Below are 20,441 nucleotides of genomic sequence, written 5' to 3' on the forward strand. Positions count from 1 at the left end.
GTAATGGTGGCTTGGTAATGGCGAATTCTCTCAGCATTTGTTTGTCTGAAAAGGACTGTATCTTTTGTTCGTATATGATACTTGGTTTCACTGCATACAAAATTCTTGGCTGATAATTGTTTTGTTTGAGGAGGCTGAAGATAGGGCCCCAATCCCTTCTGGCTTGTAGAGTTTCTGCTGAGAAATCTGCTGTTAAGCTAATAGATTTTCCTTTATAGGTTGCCTGGTGCTTCTTTCTCACAGCTCTTAAGATTCTTTCCTTTGTCTTAGCTTTGGATAATCTGATGACAATGTGTCTGGGTGCAGATCTTTTTGTGATGAATTTCCCAGGTGCTCTTTGTGCTTCTTATATTTGCATGTCTAGATCTCTAGCAAGACCAGGGAAGTTTTCCTCGATTATTCCCCCAAATATGTTTTCCAAGCTTTTAGAATTGTCCTTTTCCTCAGGAAGACCAATTATTCCTAGGTTTGGTAGTTTAACAAAATCCCAGACTTCTTGGAGGCTTTGTTCATATTTTCTTGTTCTTTTTTCTTTCTCTTTGTTGGATTAGGTTAATTTGCATTTCTAAAAGTGCATCCAAAATTTCCTGAATTTTTTACTGTTTTTTCTTTAAGCTATCTATTTTCTTGAATATTTCTCCCTTCTTTTTTTTTTTTTTTTTTTTTTGATGAAGTCTCACTCTGTTGCCCAAGCTGGAGTGCAGTGGCACAATCTTGGCTCACTGCAACCTCCGCCTCCCAGGTTCAAGCAATTCTCCTGCCTCAGCCTCCCGAGTAGCTGGGACTACAGGCATGTGCCACCACGCCCAGCTAATTTTTGTATTTTTAGTAGAGATGGGGTTTCACCATGTTGGCCAGGATGGTCTTGATCTCTTGACCTTGTGATCTGCCCGCCTTGGCCTCCCAAAGTGCTGGGATTACAGGCGTGAGCCACCACACCCAGGCCTCCCTGCACTTCTTGTATCATTTTTTGGATTTCCTTGCATTGGGCTTTGCCTTTCTCTGGTATCTCCCTGATTGCCTTAATAGCTAACCTCCTGAATTCTTTTCCAGATAAATCAGGGATTTCTTCTTGGTTTGTATCCATTGCTGGTGAACTAGTGTGATTTTTGGGGGGTGTCAACAAGCCTTGTTTTGTCATATTACCTGGGTGGGTTTTCTGGTTCCTTCTCATTTGGGTAGGTAGACTCTGTCAAAGGGAAGGTCTAGGGCTGAACGCTGTTGTTCAGATTTTTGTGTTCCACAGGGTGTTCCGCTGATGTAGTACTCTTCCCCCTTTTCCTGTGGATGTGGCTTCCTGTGAGCCGAACTGCAGTGATTATCTCTCTTCTGGGTCTAGCCACCCAGCGAGTCTGCCCAGCTCTGGGTTGGTACTAGGAGTTGTCTGCACAGAGTCCTGTGATGTGAGCTGTCTATGGATACCAGTGCCTGTTCCGGTGGAGGTGGCAGAGGGTGCAGTGGACTCTGTGAGGGTTCTTAGCTTTGGTTTAATGCTCTACTTTTGTGCTGGTTGGCCTCCTGCCAAGAGGTGGCACTTTCCAGAAAGCATCAGCTGTAGTAGTATGGTTAGGGACCGGTGGTGAGCGGGGCCCTAGAACTCCCAAGATTATATGCCCTTTGTCTCCTGCTACCAGGGTAGATAGGGAAGGACCATCACGTGGGGCTGGGGCTAGGCACATCTGAGCTCAGACTCTCCTTGAGGGGATCTTGCTGCAGCTTCTGTGGGGGATGGGGGTGAGATTCCCGTGTCACTGGAGTTGTGTACCTAGAAGAATTATGGCTGCCTCTGCTGAGTCATACAGGTTGTCAGGCAAGTTGGAGAAAGCCGGCAGTCACAGGCCTCACCCAGCTCCCATGCAAACCTAAGGGCCGGTCTCACACCCACTGTGCCCTTCCAACATTCCTGAGTCTGTTTCCAGGTGGAGGGCAAGACGGGATTGAAAACTTGTCTGAGGCTTTCCACGTCCCAGCTGCAAAAGAAAAGGGCTTTAGTTCTTCCCCGACCTGTGAAGTCTGCAAGACGGGTTCACGCCCTCCCCCAAGTTCTGGTCAGGAGGCTTCTCCCCAGTTCAAACTGTTACAAAGTTCAGCTGCAGAATTTCTTCTCCTTGTGGAATTTTACCCCCTGCTCCTTTGGCTACCCACCTGATGGATCCCTGTGGTGCCAGGCAGGTATGGGCTGCTTGGGGACTCAGTGAGCTCTCAGGACCTTTCTGCTGCTTCCCCTACCCCTGTATTTTGCTCAGCTTAGCTCTCTAACTTGACTCAGCTCCAGGTAAAGTCAGAAATTTCTCCTGCAAACAGACCAGCTTCTCCAGTGGGGGTGTGTGTTCAGGAGAGGAGGGTCTTTCTTTCCCACTTCCACAGTTGGGGCACTCACAGTATTTGGGATGTCTTCCAGTCCTGCAGGAGTAGTCTGCTTCCTTCAGAGGGTCTGTGGGTCCTCTCAGGATTGCTGGTTCTTGCAGTCAATCTTGAACTAAAATTCACAATGCAAGCCTCCACATGCTCAGCTAATACAATTTTGAAAAAAGTTAGAGGAATCACTGTGCCCAATCCAACACGTATTATGTTCCTACAATAATTAAGAATGATCACAAGGTCCCACAATAGGCTGTCTGCAAGCTGAAGAGCAAGGAGAGCCAGTCAGAGTCCCAAAACTGAAGAACCTGGAGTCCGATGTTCGAGGGCAGGAAGCATCCAGCATGGAAGAAAGATAAAGGTTGGGAGGCCAGGCTGTCTCTTCTTCCATAGAGTTTTTGAGACAGGTTCCCTGTATTCTTCCCACCAAGCCTGCATTGGAGCCAGCCCCTGCCAGCAGAAAGCTGGTTCTCCCATCATACTGTGACTTCCCTGTTTTGGTTTTATGGTGCAGTGTGTGTATTGTAGGTACATTAAATCTGAATGAACTGATAAGGGTGGCTGAAAGTAGAATGCCGTGGAGTTAATAGCTCCTGTGATCCTACATGTTCCAAGATATCTACAGCAGTCCAAAAAGCCAGTTTTCCTTTCTGGTGTCTATGGGCATACACTTTGTTCTGCTCCTTAGTAAGTCACACTTTGTCTTCCAGGTCCTCTAGGATCCCTGCAATGTTCCATTTGTTGCCTGGGCATTGGAATAATAGCAGTGCTTGGTGCTACAGAAATAGATGGATAGAAGCTGTGGTTACTGTGACACCAAAAACTTGTCCCCTGAGCTCCCTACTCCTCTTTCTCCTATATTTTTTGGTAATTGGCTCTGTCATTCACCTCACTGCAGGATTCAGAATCCTGGTACTGGGTCTTATATTTCTCTTTTTCCCTTACCCTCCTTATCCAAATAGTCACCAGTTCTGCTTCATGCTCTCATGATTTCTCACCTGAGTTACCCTAGTAGCTTCCAAATAGGCCCCTCTGATTTCAATCTTGGACACTCCCACTATCTTTTATATTATGGAAAGATGTAATCATGTTACTCCCCATGTAAAATCCCTCAGAGAGCACTGCAGATACAATTCAAGCCAGTTAGCTTAGTGTTAAGGTTTTACATGCATTTCTGCAGCCATCTGCCCCCACTCTTGCACCCTAATAATGCCAAATTTCTTTTAGGCCATAATTTCATCATCTGCAAAATGAGGATAATAAATAGTACCTACTTCATATGATTGTAATAAGGCCCCTCAAAACTGTTTCATGCCTCTTTTGCCCACTGCATTAGGCTATTCTCATATTGCTATAAAGAAATACCTGAGACTGCATAATTTATAAAGAAAAGAAGTTTAATTGACTCACACTTCTACAGGCTATATAGGAAGCATGATGGTAGCATCTGCTTGGCTGCTGGGGAGGCCTCAGAAAACTTACAGTCAGCCGGGCACAGTGGCTCACTCCTGTAATCCCAGCACTTGGGGAGGCCGAGGTGGGCAGATCACCTGAGGTCAGAAGTTCGAGACCAGCCTGACCAACATGGTGAAACCTCATCCCTACTAAAAATACAAAAATTAGCCGGGTGTGGTGGGAGGGCACCTGTAACTCCAGCTACTCAGGAGGCTGAGGCAGGAGAATCACTTGAACCCAGGAGGTGGAGGTTGCAGTGAGCCAAGATCACGCCACTGCACTCCAACCTGGACAACAGAGTGGGACTCTGTCTCAAAAAAAAAAAAAAGGAAGCAAGAAAACTTACAGTCATGGCAGAAGGCAAAGCAGGAGCAGGCACTTCACATGGACACGGCAAGAGCAAGAGTGCAAGGCACAAGGAACTATACACTTTTAAACAACCAGATCTCATGAGAACTCACTATCATGAGGACAGTACTGAGGAGAATGGTGCTAAACCGTTCATGAGAAATTCACCCCCATGATCCATTCACCTCCCAGCAGGCCCCACCTCCAACGTTGGGGATTACATTTCAATATGAGATTTGAGCAGGAACACACATCCAAACTATATTCCAGTGTTTGTTTTTTTTTTTTTTTTTGCCTGTAATACTTTTTCCAGCTGGCTAATTTCTGCTTATCTAATCAATATTCAAGTCAAAGGACCCCTTCCTGAACCCCTAATGCTAGATGAATACTTCTCCTTTATCCCCTAACTTCCTGTGCATAGCCACTGGAAGCGCTTTTAACATAGAAGATAATGCCTGTTCTTCACCTCCATCTCCAGTGTGCTGGGCTTACCTGTGCTTGATTAAAGTTTGGAAAAAAGAATGGAATCAGCAGACCTGAGCATAATCCTGGCTCTGTCAATAGCTCGCTGGGTGATGTTGAGCAAATCATTTTCCGTCTCTCAATCTCTCATTTTCCCAAGGAGGTTGGACCAGGTGATCCCTGAAATTCCCTTCCATTTTGAAGTGACAAGCTTATGGGGAGAAGAAAAGCAGCAAGATAATCTTAGAAATTGGGAGAATATGTTATGAAATAGAATGCACCTCCTATTACTTAACTTTTCTTTTTCTTCTGTCTTTTAGAGGTCATTTTCTTCTGAGGAAGTCATTCTTAAGGACTGTTCTGTCCCCAACCCCAGCTGGAACAAGGACCTAAGACTGCTCTTTGACCAGTTTATGAAGAAATGTGAAGATGGCTCCTGGAAACGTTTGCCTTCATATAAACGTACACCTACTGAAAGGATTCAAGACTTCAAAACCCGTTTTCTTGGTAGAAACAGCCACTTTCCCATTAATATATCTGAGCATCAAATATAAAGCTAAGAACAGATTGAAGTACTAGTTATTACCTGAAAAAAAGAAAAGGGTATAATGCAGGATTATGGTTCTATAGTCACCAGTTTTATAGACCAGAAATCACAATAAATTTTGCAGATTGGAGAGCATAAAGCCTATTGCCAAGAATAAGACTGCTTCCACCCTGGCATTCTTATCACCATTAGCAAGAGTGAAGAAAGGGTCCCAGAGAGCTTCCACCCTTCTACAACCTCATCACCTCTCCGTCTTGAGGCTGTCATCTAATCTCATTTCACCCTTTATCCCATATCTGGTTATATCACCCTAAGAAGCTCAGAACACTCAGGTTACACCCACATCTCCCAGTATCTAAATCCCCAGGGCAACCCACCCAACACCCAAAACACACACATGGCAATTCCTATCCTTCCGTGTTTTTTTACTAATATACTTTTTTAGCATTATAATTTTATAGAAAAATTAGCCTAAAGTACAGAGAGTTCCCATATACCCTTTATCCCCTCCCCACCCCTAATTTCTCCTATTATTAACATCTCACATTACTGTGGTGTATTTGCTACAATTGATGAGCCAATATTGATATATTATTCTTAATTAAGGTCCATAGTTTGTTTTAGGGTTCACTCTTTGTGTTGTGTTTTCCGTGGGTTTTAACAACTGTATAATGACAGATGTCTATCATTATAGTATACTGAATCATTCACAGATATTTCTGAGTTACTCATTATCTTTTAATCATCCAAACACATCTTTAGGTGGTGGGTGGTTTTTTTTAACTGACTTTTAAGAAGGCCCTTGGGCTGGGCACCGTGGCTTATGGCTATAATCCCAGCACTTTGGGAGACTGAGGCAGGCGGATCACTTGAGGTCAGGGGTTTAAGACCAGCCTGGCCAACATGGTGAAACCTCATCTCTACTAAAAATACAAAAAAAGTTAGTTGGGCTTCGTGACGGGGACCTGTAATCCCAGCTACTTGGGAGGCTGAGGCATAAGAATTACTTGAATCCAGGAGGCAGAGGTTGCAGTGAGCTGAGATCACGCCACTGCGCTCCATCCTGGGTGATAGAGTGAGACCATCTCCCCCCTACAAAAAAAAAAAAAAAGAGAGAAAGAAGGCTCTCAATATTGCCCAGCAACCATACTTCATGTTTCCCTAGTTTATTCACTCTCCTCCTTTACTGGATGAGTATTTTCTGCCTTTTTCTTTCTTCTTATGCCTCTAATACTTTCCCTTCTCACCCTCAGTTGGTCTCGCTTCCTATCTCACTAAGAGGAAATAAAAGCAGTCAGAAGAGAACTTCCAGTCTTCCATTGCCTCACATATCCTCCTCCCTGCATCTGTGCCTGATGTTCTGCTTCTTCCTGCTGTGAGTGAACCATCCACACTCTTAGGGAGACCAAGCCTTCCATTTGTGCGCTGCATTCCATTTTCTTTGGCTTACTGAAGGACATCCATCTCTGCTAGATGTTTCTTATCAGCATATAAACATGCCACAGCTGCATTTCTGTCTTCCCAGTCTCTCTCTCTGTTTTGTTTTGGGGGTTTTTTTGTTTGTTTTGTTGGTTTTTTTTTTTTTTGTTTTTTTTTTTTTCAGTTTTGAGAATGAGTCTTGCTCTGTCACTCAGGCTGGAATGCAGTGGTGTGACCTCGGCTCACTGCAACCTCCTCCTCCCAGGTTCAAGTGATTCTCCCACCTCAACCTCTCAAGTATCTGGGATTACAGCTGCATGCCACCACACCCGGCTTATTTTTGTATTTTTAGTAGAGACAGGGTTTCACAATGTTGGCCTGGCTGGTCTCGAACTCCTGAATTCAAGTGATCTGCCCCACCTTGGCCTCCAAAAGTGCTGGGATTACAGGCATGAGCCACTGTGCCCAGCCTATCTTGAACCCACTCCCTCAAAACAGCTCTTGCCAAGGGTACCAGTGACCTTCATGTTGCTGAGTCCGCTAACTCTCAGCTTTTGGCACAGCTGGTGACTCCTTTCTATTTGAACGTAACTTCCAGGACACCACATTCTCCACTTTACTGGTCCCTCCTTTTCAATTTCTTGGGCTGGTTCTTCCCCATCCTCAAACCCTTCATATTAGGGTGCCCTCAAGTCTCAGTCCTTAGTACTCCTCTCTTCTCCACACTCCATTGGTAATCTCATGCAGTCTCTCAGCTTTAGAGACCATCCAAAAGTTGACAACTTCTTAATTAAATGGTTGAAATTTAGTGCCTGGGTTCAAATTCTGGTTCCACAATTTAAAGCTGTGCAACTTTGAGCAAGGCACTTTACCTTTCTGTGCCTCAGTTTCCTCATGGTAGATACTTTAGTATTTGCTGAAGGAATGAATAAAACAAAAATAAAACTAATCAAGAAAAATTATAGAGTTCTTAAGTTTCTTTGCAGAATCTCTGATATATCTCAAGGGAAGCATTATTCTGTTTTATAAATGAAGAGGAAAAATGTGTGGTTTGTATTACTAATTCTTTTCCAACTGTTAGCACATCACACAACTGACTGTCCTTACCCCAGCACAATCTGGCTTCTATCCTAACAGCTCTACTGAAATGTCTTCACTGAAGCCACTAGTGACGGAAGTGCCAAATTCAGTGTGCATTCTTCAGCACTTACTGTACTAGACCTCCCTGTCTCATTCTCATTGAAACATTTTCTTTTGGCTTTCATAAACATTTCAGACCAATCTTCCCTCCTCCTTCTACTTGCTCCTTAAATGTCAATGTTTTCCAGGGTTCCATTCCTACATTTTGCTTATTTCTTCATCCAACCCTCATTCACTCTTGACTAAAATTTGACCCTCTCAGAATCAAGAGGAATTTGAGGTCCTCTTTGCTACCCACACTTGTTTTCAAACCATTACTTCCCCTCATCTTAAAAAGCCCTCTGGGCTGGGCACAGTGGCTCCACACTTTGGGAGGCCAAAGTGGCAGATCACTTGAGGCCAGGAGTTTGAGACCAGCCTGGGTGACAGAGCAAGATTCTGTCTCAAAAAAAACAAAAAAAACAAAAAAAAACCAAAAAAAAAAACCTCTGTTTCTTTCAGTTTATACCATCTAACTTTGTCACCCTCCTCTTCTTCTCCTCCTTGTTGCTGTCATCTGTCAACTTCTCTCTGTGTTGAGTATTTCAGCAGCTGGTCTGCTATCTACCCAACTCCATTCAGCATTCTCAGCAACTCGAGCATCCACACAGTGGCTCCTCAGTTTATGTGCTTCCTCATCACTATGAACTTTTCTTATCCCCCAGCCACAGCCACACACTCCCATGAACATCTCGAGCCTTATCTTCATGCAGTACACAGCCTCCAGATGCATACATTTAAACATCCTGTTTTCTGATGACAGCATTTTTCCTTTCAGCAGCTTACTTGTTCAAAGGCCCCTCAGAAACAATTGTTATTTCATTAAGACCTTCTGAGTTCATTGAATCCTTTACTTTCTCATGGTCCCGTAGCCCTCATCTATCTGACCTTTTGTAGCCCACCTAACCTAGGAAAACCCCAGCCCTGGATGAATGCAACCATCTGCCATCTTTACTTTGAACAGGCTTTCACATAGTTAAGCATTGCTAGAGAAAATCACCCTATCTAGCAGATAGGTTTGGTGATTGTGATCTTCGTAGTCTCATCTCCTGTCTCCATTCTTATCCTCCTCAAAGCCCTTCTTCCACTCAACTGTCAGAATGATTCAAAATGCAAATCTCATCATGTTATTCCACTGCTATTTTCAGTGCTATCCCATTTCTTAGAATACTATTGCCTTTCAGACTTAAAAATGAATATGAAGCACCTAGGAATCTTGTTAAAATGCAAGTTCTGCTTCAGAAGGTCAGAGGTAGAACCTGAGATTCTGCATTTCCAACAGACTTCTTTCACCATCACAAAGGACAAATGCATCCTCTTGAGAGCAGTAGCTTTTGGTCTTTATTTTGAAATGACCTACATTTTAACTCAACCCAGACCTTATTTTTCTCATTTTTATGAAATAAGCTCAAGGTTTGCCAATCTAGACCAGAAATCTCGAACTCCTAAGTAAAAAAATTATAGGTGCTTAACACCTATCTTATCCTGAAGTCCTGGAATGTCAGAATTGGAAGAGATCTTAGAGCTCATTTTGTTTTATCTCCTCATTGTATGGATAAAGTGTGCAAAAGAGTGAGTTCTAGGCCACAGGTAGGCCAATAATTTAATTTTCCCAACTCACGGGCCAAGGTTCTTTCCACTGCACCGTAATACTCATCCCCAATTTTAAGTTTCCTTGTCTGTCCTTCTAAACCATCAATTCACTCAACAACTGCTTAAGTGTATATAGTATGTGCACATCTGTGCCATTTGTTGGGTATGCAAAGTCTAAAAGACAGGATGCCTGCCCTGGGATGCTCATGACCTAATTAAAAGGCATCCTTCTGTCCCTCTCCCCACTTCTCCTGGATCTTCTCATCTGTATCCTTTTCCACGTTTGTAAATATAAATTCAATAGAAACAAAAAAAAAACAGTTTTATATATGGCAAATCATGATGAGCTATGAAAGAAAGGTGAGTAGGGGGATTAAATTTTAAAATAGATACAAAAGGATAAATGCATTTCTTGAGAGCAATGGCTTTCAATCTTTATTTTGAAGTGACCTATATTTTTATTCAATCCAGTTCCCCCAACTTGCTCACAATTGTGTAAGTGAAAAAAAACTGTGTCTAAACAAGTGCACTATTAATTACCCAGAGTATATGGTTCTGTTAACTAAGTGTTCTGTTCCTTTTTAAAGCCTGGTTAATGGCCAGGCTCTGTGGCTCACGCCTATAATCCCAGCACTTTGGGAGGCCGAGGCAGGCGGATCCCTGAGTTCAGGAGTTCAAGACCAGCCTGACCAACATGGAGAAACCCTGTCTCTACTAAAAATACAGAATTAGTCAGGCGTGGTGGTGGGCGCCTGTAATCCCAGCTACTCGGGAGGCTGAGGCAGGAGAATCGCTTGAACCTGGGAGGCGGAGGTTGCAGTGAGCTGAGATCACGCCATTGCACTACAGCCTGGGCAATAAGAGCGAAACTCTGTCAAAAAAAAAAAAAAAAAGAAGCCGGGTTACAACCCACAGTCTGATTTCATGAACCCTAATGGTTCTAACTGCCAGTTTTGGGGGCTTTGAGTATTGGGCAGAACTGACCCTGTTGCTGATTCAGACTAAACTCATGTCTGCCAGGGAAACCTCCTTTCTGTTACATTTTTTATTTTCTGTAAATTGCATTTAAACCACAGTTCTTCCAAGAAGAATTTCCATCTTTACTGTACCATTTTATTCAGTATATTGTTAGCATTTATATACTATATTCCTGATTGCCATATGTAGGTACTTTGTTTTGATTTCATGTCTGTTTACTCTGTCCCCAGTTGAACTGTTAATTCCACAAGGGCAAAGATCCTATTTTCTGTTTCGTTGAGACCCTCCCATTCCTTTCAATTTTGCACCCTGTGGACATTTGAGTCAATCATCTATTGACATGTGATTCTAGCAGGGTACAGGTGCTTGGCTCTGCCATGGCATTTCTCTCACCCTTGTTTCTCATTTGCCATCCACCTCATTTTCTATAGACCCAAAGCTTATGAAAGAAGAACAAATGTCACAGGCCCAGCTCTTCACCAGAAGCTTTGATGATGGCCTGGGCTTTGAATACGTGATGTTCTACAATGATGTTGAGAAAAGGATGGTTTGCTTATTTCAAGGAGGCCCTTACCTGGAAGGACCACCTGGGTAAGAATGATAGCCTGAAAGTGTGGATGTAAAAGATTTTTATCTTACACTGCCCCCATGTGTCCTGTCCGTGGACTACAATTAAGAGTTTCAAATGGTCACATAGATGTATATTTATTGACATGGAAAGATGTTTATAATACATTATTAAAGGACATCTTATCTATATTATTAATATTGATTAAATATTTATATATATGAGCATTATAATATTATAGGGCATAGGGCAATAGAGTATAATTTTAGAGCATATCATTAATGTGTTAACAGTGGCTTGTCACTGACTAGGTGGGTAGTATTATGGGTCCTAAATTTTTTTTTCTTTTTTTTTTAATTTGCATTACCTAAATTTCTAAACAATGAATATGTATAGTTTGTTTTGTTTTGTGAGACAAGGACTTGCTCTGTTGCCCAGGCTGAAGTGCAGTGGCATGATCATAGCTCACTGCAGCCTCGAACTCCTGGGCTCAAGCGATCCTCTCACCTTAGTCTCCTGAGTAGCCAGGACTGCAGGCACATGACACCACACTTGACTAATAATAAAAACATAATATAAATTTTCTAAATTATATTTTAGCTTTTTGCTTGCTTGTGATCTGGTTACTATTAAATTCTGGTTTTATTACAAATACTTAAGACTATACTATTATGCTGTGAACAAAACAAAGTTGGAGACACAGATAGTATTTGGCATTCAGTACACTGAACATGGGCTAAGTGGACCTTTCATAAGTAAATTGTGTGAAGATGCTTGGTTAATTTCTCTTTTTCAAGAGGCTATCTTCGAACTTCTGAAAACATTTCTCCTCCACTCCTGTTGTAACTAGATTCGTTCATGGAGGTGCCATTGCAACCATGATTGATGCTACTGTTGGTATGTGTGCAATGATGGCTGGGGGAATCGTCATGACTGCCAATCTCAACATCAATTATAAAAGGTAAATTCACAGTAATTCTCTATTTATCCTTAGGTGTTGTTAAGTCAGGTTCCCAGTTGCAGATCTTGACACCATAATTTGTGTTCAAGTGATTATTAAAGAAGTGCTCCCAGAGGAAACTAGCAAGGGAGTGGGAGAAGCAGGACAGGGAAGATGAAGAAGTCAACCAAGGCTGAACTCTCAAAAGTCCAGCAAAGCATAGCTTTCGCTGGATCATACAAGGGAGCTCTAGAATGAAATTTATGCCTCAGAATTGTCTGTATCTCAGATGAGGGAGCTAGAGTCTTTATACCCTCGCATGTATCGGTCATAGGATCAGGGCCATCCCAAGGACTATAAATTTCCAAGTACTTCTAAGGGTCTCTGTGTTTGAGCAAACCAAAACAAGTGAAGAAAGGATCCAAGGAGCTCTGGGTGGAGCACCAACATCTACTACATAACAAAATTAATTTTTTAAAAATTTAGCTGGGCCCAGCAGTGCACATCTGTAGTCCTAGCTTCTTGAGAGGATTGCTTGAGCCCAGGAGTTCAAGGCTACAGTGAGCTAGGATCATGCCACTGCACTCCAGGGTGGGCAACAGAACAAGACCCCAACTGTAAAAAAAAAACAAAAAAAACAAACACACACACACACACACACACAAAACACCACGTCTTTTCAGTCCACAAGCACAGATGTCTTTCCATTTATTTGTGTCTTTAATTTTTTTCATCCATGTTTTGTAGTTTTCAGTGTATAAGACTTTTGCTCTTTGGTTAAGTTTATTCCTAAGTATTTTATTCTTTTTGATTGTTTTTTTTTTAATTTTTAATTTTTTTTTATTATTATTTTTTTGAGACAAAGTCTCACTTTATTGTCCAGGCTGGAGTGTGGTGGCATGATCTCAGCTCATTGCAACATCCACTTCCCAGGTTCAAGCTATTCTCATGCCTCAGCCTCCCAAGTAGCTGGTATTACAGGCATGCACCACCACACCTGGCTAATTTTTTGTATTTTCAGTAGAGACAGTGTTTCACTTTGTTGGCCAGGCTGATCTCAAACTCCTGGCCTCAAGTGATCCGCCTGCCTTGGCCTCCCAAAGTGCTGGGATTACAGACGTGAGTCACTGCACCTGGCCTTAATTGTTTTCTTAATTTCCTTTTTGGATTAGTCATTGTTTGTATATAGAAATGCAACTGATTTTTCTGTGTTGATTTTACATCTTGCAGCTTTGCTGAATTTGTTTATTCATTCTAACAGGTTTTTGTGGAATCTTTAGGATTTTCTATATACAAAGTCATGTCATTTGTAAACAGATCTTTGTACTTCTTCCTTTCCAATTTTAATACCTTTGATTTCTTTTTCTTGCCTAATTGCTCTGGCTAGGACTTCTAGTACCATGTAGAATAGAAGTGGCAAAAGTGGGCATCCTTGTCTTGTTTCTGATCTTAAATGAAAAGGTTTTAGTCTTTTACCATTTAGTATGATGTTAGTTGTAGGGTTTTCATAAATAGCCTTTATTATGTTGAGAGAGTTTCTTTCTATTCCTGGTTGTGCCTTAGATTTTTAACCTTTAAACCCAGATTGTCATTGTACCTCCTTTTAATGATTTTAATGGCAATTACATTGATTCTAGAGATTAATTTGGAGAAAGTTGACATATTTACAGATGGTCAATATTTCATATTAGTTATGACTATAAATTAGATTCTAGAAATCTGGGTTTTCTTAACATGATAAAGAATATATTAAAAATTAAGTTTTTTATATTTTTCCATGTCCTGTGTTTTAAAAAAATTTTTCCATGTTCAAATAAAGTTGAATAATGAAGTACAACATCCTTCCTAAAAAATAAATGTAAAAGGTTACTTTGAAAACAAGCTGAAACAAAGTATTTAGATTACCGTTTATCTCAAAAAGTGTTTGTGTCTTAAGCACATACTCAAATGCAAAATGGGAAACAGAACCTGCCAAACTCTATGCTTAGTGCTTGTCCCACCCAATAAACCATCCACAAAAATCAGTTGCGTTGCTGTTCATTTGTTCCCCACAATTGGAAAACATACTGAAAAGAAGTTTTACCTGAAGTCATGTGGATAGAGAGCAATTTAGTCAGAATTAGAACTCACATCTTATGACACCAAATCTGATGCTCTTCACTACAACACACAGCCTCCATTGTCTTCTGTTAGTTGATGACTAAAGACCAGAATAAAGTATTGGATTTTATAAGTAATTTAGAATTTAATATTTATCAGGCTGTGTTTTTTTGTATACAGTTATTTAGGTTCATAATAATAGTAATAATAACATTAAATTTAATATGATTACTTGATGGCCCTTCAGGATGCTACAGGTAACAACCTGGGATTATATTTTAATTGAAAATAATTTGCAGTGTCAATTAATCATCAGATGCCTTAATCTACCTTGCTTCCTTTAAGAAGCAAGATTATTCCTTAATGATTTCAAATAATTTCCAGCCCTCTGATCCAAATATCCCACTTGATTTATTTCCTTGTGCCTAGCACATTAAGATAAATAGACAAAGCAGGTCTAACTAGTGATGACTAGCCAGCTGAAAGGGTAAGTATCTCAGCATGCCAATGACCCATTCACGACACATGAGTTGAGAAGCTCCGATTCGATTTCTTCATGCAACATGGCAAACAAGAAATGCTAAAGGACATTCCTCCTTCAAAACAAGTAGATCCTGTACCAAATACACAAGGAAAGAAACTACCAAGGGTGACTATCAACAGAAACAATAAATAAGATTTAGACCTCAGGGATTTAAGATATCATGATAATCAAATACACAATATAAATGAATAAAGTATGAGATGTTTAAAGAAATAAAAGATGAGGCTAGGCACGGTGGCTCACGCCTGTAATCCCAGCACTTTGGGAGGCCAAGGCGGGTGGATCACCTGCGGTCAGGAGTTCAAGACCACCCTGGGCAACATGGCAAAACCCTGACTTTACTAAAAATACAGAAATTACCCAGGTGTGGTGGCACATGCCTGTAATCCCAGCTATTTGGGGGGCTGAGGCAGAAGAATCGCTTGAACCTGGGAGATGGAGGCTGCAGTGAGCCAAGATTGTGCCCCTGCACTGCAGCCTGGGCAACAGAGCGATACTCCCATCAAAAAAAAAAATAAATAAATAAAAGATGAAATCACAAAAAGAGAAAACAACGATAAACTATAAAAATTATTAGGCAGGTTTGCCACGGAACCTAATAAAACTTTGAGAAATGAGATTGTAGGCCAGGCGCAGTGGCTCACGCCTGTAATGCCAACATTTTGGGAGGCTGAGATGGGCAGATTACAAGGTCAGGAGTTCAAGACTAGCCTGACCAACATGGTGAAACCCCGTCTCTACTGAAAATACAAAAATTAGCTGGGCGTGGTGGTGCCCACCTGTAATCTCACCTACTTGGGAGGCTGAGGCAGGAGAATCACTTGAACCCAGGAAGCAGAGGTTGCAGTGAGCTGAGATTGCACCATTGTACCCCAGCCTGGGCGACAGAGTGAGACTCCATCTCAAAAAAAAAAAAAACAAAAACGAAAAAAAGGGAAATGAAAGTGTAATTGTTTAAAAACAAAAAAATACCTCAGTGAATAGGTTCAAGGACTATTTAAACACAGCTGAAAGTGAACAGAAATATAGAACTGAATAAATTACCGTGATAAAAAGGTATGCTGGTAAAGGTCAGAACATTTCCTCTGAATTTGCTAGAAACTCAAAAGCTGTGGAATGTCATTTCTTTCTCTCCATTTTCCTATTATAACTACCCCACCTTGTGGGCAGTCTATATAGAAAGGTTTCTTTGATACCTGACTGATGTAAGAACAAGAGGGATAAATGTGAATTCTTGTGGATAGATAACATAGGAGTTACTTGAGTTACTTCTAAATATCACTTCACTGCAAGAATTTAAAAAGAAAGCTTTAAAAATACACTCAATAGTTTTCTTGAAAAGGGAAAATGACAATCCCTAGGCTTCTGGTTTTTGTTTGCTTTTTAGAGTTTCGATTGCTTTTCATTCTGTAATTTTTTTTATCAGAAGCTTAGATCACTTTAATAATCTTGTGGCACTGTGTTTCTAATTTGTAGCCAACATATTCTGGAAGCTTGTTCCTTCCTTCCTTCCTTCCTTCCTTTGTTTATTTATTTATTTATTTATTTATTTATTTATTTATTATTTTGAGACAGAGTCTCACTCTGCCATCCAGGCTGGAGTGCAGTGGCATAATCTCGGCTCACTGCAACCTCTACCTCCTGGGTTCAAGCGATTCTCCTGCCTTAGCCTCCCAAGTAGCTGGGATTACAGGCATAGGCCACCATACCCGGCTAATTTTCGTATTTTTAGTAGAGACGAGGTTTCACCATGTTGGCCAGGCTGATCTCAAACTCCTGACCTCAGGTGATCCACCCGCCTCAGCCTCCCAAAGTGCTGAGATTACAGGTTTGAGCCACTGTGCCCAGCGTTTGTTCCTTTAAAATGCACAATTAAGGCCAGGCTACTTGGGAGGCTGAGGCAGGAGAATTGCTTGAACCTGGGAGGTTGCAATGAGCCGAGATCGTGCCACTGCACTCCAACCTGGGCAACAGAGCGAGACTCCATCTCAAAAAAAAAAAAAATGCACAATTAAATCCTTTATTTTCACTAAAAATTTAGTTAGACATTTTATAACTGATATGGTTTGGCTTTGTGTCCCCACCCAAATCTCATCTAGAATTGTAATCCCCATGTGTCAAGGGAGGGACCTGGTGAGAGGTGACTGGATCATGGGGGCAGTTTCCCCCATGCTGTTCTAGTGATAGTGAGTTCTTACAAAATATGATGGTTTAAAAGTGTTTGGCAGGCCAGGCACCATGGCTCACGCCTGTAATCCCAACATTTTGGGAGGCCAAGGTGAGTGGATCACCTGAGACCAGGAGTTCAAGGCCAGCCTGACCAACATGGTGAAACCCCATCTCTACTAAAAATGCAAAAAAAAATTAGCTGGGCATGGTGGTGTATGCCTATAATCCCAGCTACTCAGGAGGCTGAGGCAGGAGAATCACTTGAACCTGGGAGTTGCAGTGAGCCAAGATTGTGCCAGTGCTCTCCAGCCTGGGCAACAGAGCAAGACTCCATCTCAAAAATAAATAAATAAATAAATAAATAAATAAATAAATAAATAAATAAGTAAATAAATAAATAAATAAATAAAAGCATTTGACAGATCCCCCCTTGCTCTCTCTCTCTCTCTCTTCTGCCGCCATGTAAGATGTGCCTTGCTTCCCCTTCCCCTTTCCCTTCACTTTTGCCATGATTATAAGTCTCTTGAAGCCTCCTCAGCCATGCAGAACTGTGAGTCAATTAAACCTCTTTTCTTTATAAATTACCCAGTCTCAGGTAGTTCTTTAGCGTGAAAACAAACTAATACAAACTCTTATGATTTTTATAATCTCACAGCCCAGTAAACCTTCAAATCATTTCTCCCTACAAGTTATTTTCCCCTTCCATTGAAATTTAATCAAGAGTTCATTTGTCAGATCCATATGCTCGGTGATGGTGGTGGTGGTTGTATTACTAAAAACACTAAATTAGTCACCAGCTCCATTGTTCTAGTGCAGTATTGAGATATATCCCATAAATACATCAACATGCCCACCTCAACTAAGTCATTTGGCAGATAAAACAAGCTCAAATGCAAAATGGGAAGCAGAACTTTGAATCAGACTGTTGGGGATTTGAATCCCATGTGTGCCACCAAATAGCCATATAGCTTTAGCAAATTACCTAACCTCTCTGGGCCTCAGTTTCCTCATCCATTAACCAAAGACAATAATACTTTTCTTAAAGAGATATTTTGAGGATCACAGTTAATGTATTTGGAGCCAGCAGCTTAATATGTTAAATGAAGCTTTTTTTTTTTTTTTTTTTTTTTTTTTTTTTTTAATGAGATGGAGTCTCTCTGTCACCCAGGCTGGAGTCAGTGGTGCAATCTTGACTCATTCCAACCTCCGTCTCCTGAGTTGCTGACATTACAGGCACATGCCACCATGCCCGCCTAATTTTTGTATTTTTAGTAGACATGGGTTTTTGCCATGTTGGTCAGGCTGGTCTTGAACTCCTGGCCTCATGATCCGTCTGCCTCGGCCTCCCAAAGTGCTGGGATTACAGGTGTGAGCCACCATGCCCGGCCTAAATGAAGCTTTTTAATTATTATTTTCAGATCTAGGTTTAGCAGAGAGAGAGAGAGAAAAAAAAGATTATCCTGAATCCAGCACAGAGAAAAAAGGAAATGGAAAATATAGAGAGCGTAAGCTATAGTGGACAAATAAAAAGATCTAACATGCTCTAATTAGAGTCCTAGAAAAATAGAATAAAGAGAATTGAAGAGATCCAGTATTTAAGGAAATAATGGGTCAACATATTCGAGAGCTAAAAAAAATCATGAATTGACAATATAGAAAGCAATATATATCAAGCTAGGTTTTAAAAGTATATCTAGAGACATTATAGAGAAATTGGAGAATACTTAAGACACAGATCTTAAAAGCAGAGCTAAGATAGAGCAGCCATTACAGAGCAGTCTTGCTTTTTAGAAGCAAGAGGGCACCATTACACTGGCAGTAAACCTCTCAATAGCAACAGTAGAAGCCAGAAGACAATAAAACGTCTGCTGAAAGAAAATGTCAATCTAAAATCATGCTCTCAGCAAAGCTAAAGTTCAAAAATGAGCACAAAATGAAGGTGCTGTCATTCAAACAAATGGAAAGAATTTATGGAACAGCAGGACAACACCCAGGAGCTCCTCAATGGTGGACTTCAGAAAGAAGGAAAGCAATCCCAACAGGCGGGAGGATGAAAGGAGGAATCATGAGCAAATTAATTGGTAAACATGTAGATAACTAAAATCTAAATAGAGTCTACAAGTAATATTGATGTCTAAATTCTGAGGATTGGTGTGTTGCAGTGGCTCATGCCTGTGGTCCTAGCTACTTGGGAGGTTGAGGCAGGAAGATCGCTAGAGCCCAAGAGTTCAAGGTTGCAGTAAGCTATGATTGCGCCACTGCACTCCAGCCTGGGGGACAGACTGAGAACCCATCTCTAAAAATAATAAAAATAAAAATTTACAATAAATAAATTATAGTGATTAACAAAAGGACAGCTAAAATACTGGATAACAATAGCATGTAGTTTGGGAGGAGATGAACAGAGTTAATGTTGATACATCCTCATATTTTTCAGTGGAGAGAATGATTAAAATAAGAGAAAATGAGTGTATAACTAATATCTGAAACAATACAAGATCAAACAAGTAGTAAAACTCAATTTTTAAAAAGGCAAGGAAAAAAAAGAGGGTCAGAAAAAGCGGGTCAAATAATAAGCCAAAATAAGATGATAGAAATACGTCTAAATAAATCAGTAATGACTATAAATAGACCAAACCATCAGTTCAAAGACAGATTATAAAATTGAATTTTTAAATGTAAAAAACTAGAAACTGTATGAGACATTTTTGAAATGACACCAAAAGTTTAAAAGGAAGAGAAAATATGCTACACAAAAGTTAACCAGAAGAAAGCAGGGATCAGAAAAAATAATGAACTGTCAAAAAAGTAATATTGGGGATAGAGAAGCCTACTTCATAGTAATAAAAGATTCAGTTCAACAGTAGGTAATAATAACTAAATCAATATGCATCTAATAAACAATATAAATAAAATTGATATAATCATAGGGAGAAGTTGACTAATCCACTTTTATATAGTGGGAGATTCCAACACATTGTTCTCAATTTTTTTTTTTCGAGACAAAGTCTCGCTCTGTCACCCAGGCCGGAGTGCAGTGGCGCGAGCTCAGCTTACGGCAACCTCCGCCTGCTGGATTCAAGCAATTCTCCTGCCTCAGCCTCCCGAGTAGCTGGGGGACTACAGGCACCCACCACCATGCCTGGCTAATTTTTTTCTATTTTTATTAGAGACAGGATTTCACCATGCTGGCCAGGCTGCTCTCGAATTCCTGACCTCATGATCTGCCCACCTCGGCCTCCCAAAGTGCTAGGGTTACAGGCGTGAGCCACAGCACCCAGCCTGTTCTCAATTATTGGTAGGTCAAGCAAACAAAAAAAAAAAATCAGAGCCAAGTGAGGTGGTGCACATCTATAGTCCCAGCTATTTGGGAGGCTGAAGCAGGAGGATCGCTTTAGTCTGGGGGTTCAAGGCTGCAGTGTGCTATGATAACTCCTGTGAATAGCCACTGAACTGCAGCCTGAGCAACATACTGAGACCCTGTCTCCAAAAAAATAAAAAACAATTAGAAAATGGAGGATTTAGGCCAGGCACGGTGGCTCAAGCCTGTAATCTCAGCACCTTGGGAGGCCAAGGTGGGTGGATCATGAGGTCAGGAGATTGAGACCATCCTGGCTAACACGGTGAAACCCCGTCTCTACTAAAAATACAAAAAATTAGCTGGGCGTGGTGGCATGCGCCTGTAATCCCAGCTACTTGGGAGGCCGAGGCAGGAGAATCGCTTGAACCCAGGAGGCGGAGGTTGCAGTGAACCAAGATCGCGCCACTGCACTCCAGC

The 20,441-nt window shown here is 41.2% G+C and overlaps 1 protein-coding gene across 1 annotated transcript in view; it reads left to right on the forward strand.

The window, feature by feature from the left end:
* The window catches only part of THEM4 (thioesterase superfamily member 4), a 42,707-nt gene that overhangs the window by 15,827 nt on the left and 6,439 nt on the right, over nt 1-20,441 (forward strand). Inside the window, exons 2-4 of the mRNA XM_003259257.3 lie at nt 4,947-5,133; nt 10,774-10,933; nt 11,761-11,871. Coding sequence (XP_003259305.1) covers nt 4,947-5,133; nt 10,774-10,933; nt 11,761-11,871 — 458 coding nt within the window. The remainder of the gene's footprint in view (nt 1-4,946; nt 5,134-10,773; nt 10,934-11,760; nt 11,872-20,441) is intronic.

This window comes from Nomascus leucogenys, chromosome 12, assembly GCF_006542625.1.
Source record: "Nomascus leucogenys isolate Asia chromosome 12, Asia_NLE_v1, whole genome shotgun sequence".
NCBI classification, from domain to species: Eukaryota; Metazoa; Chordata; class Mammalia; order Primates; family Hylobatidae; genus Nomascus; species Nomascus leucogenys.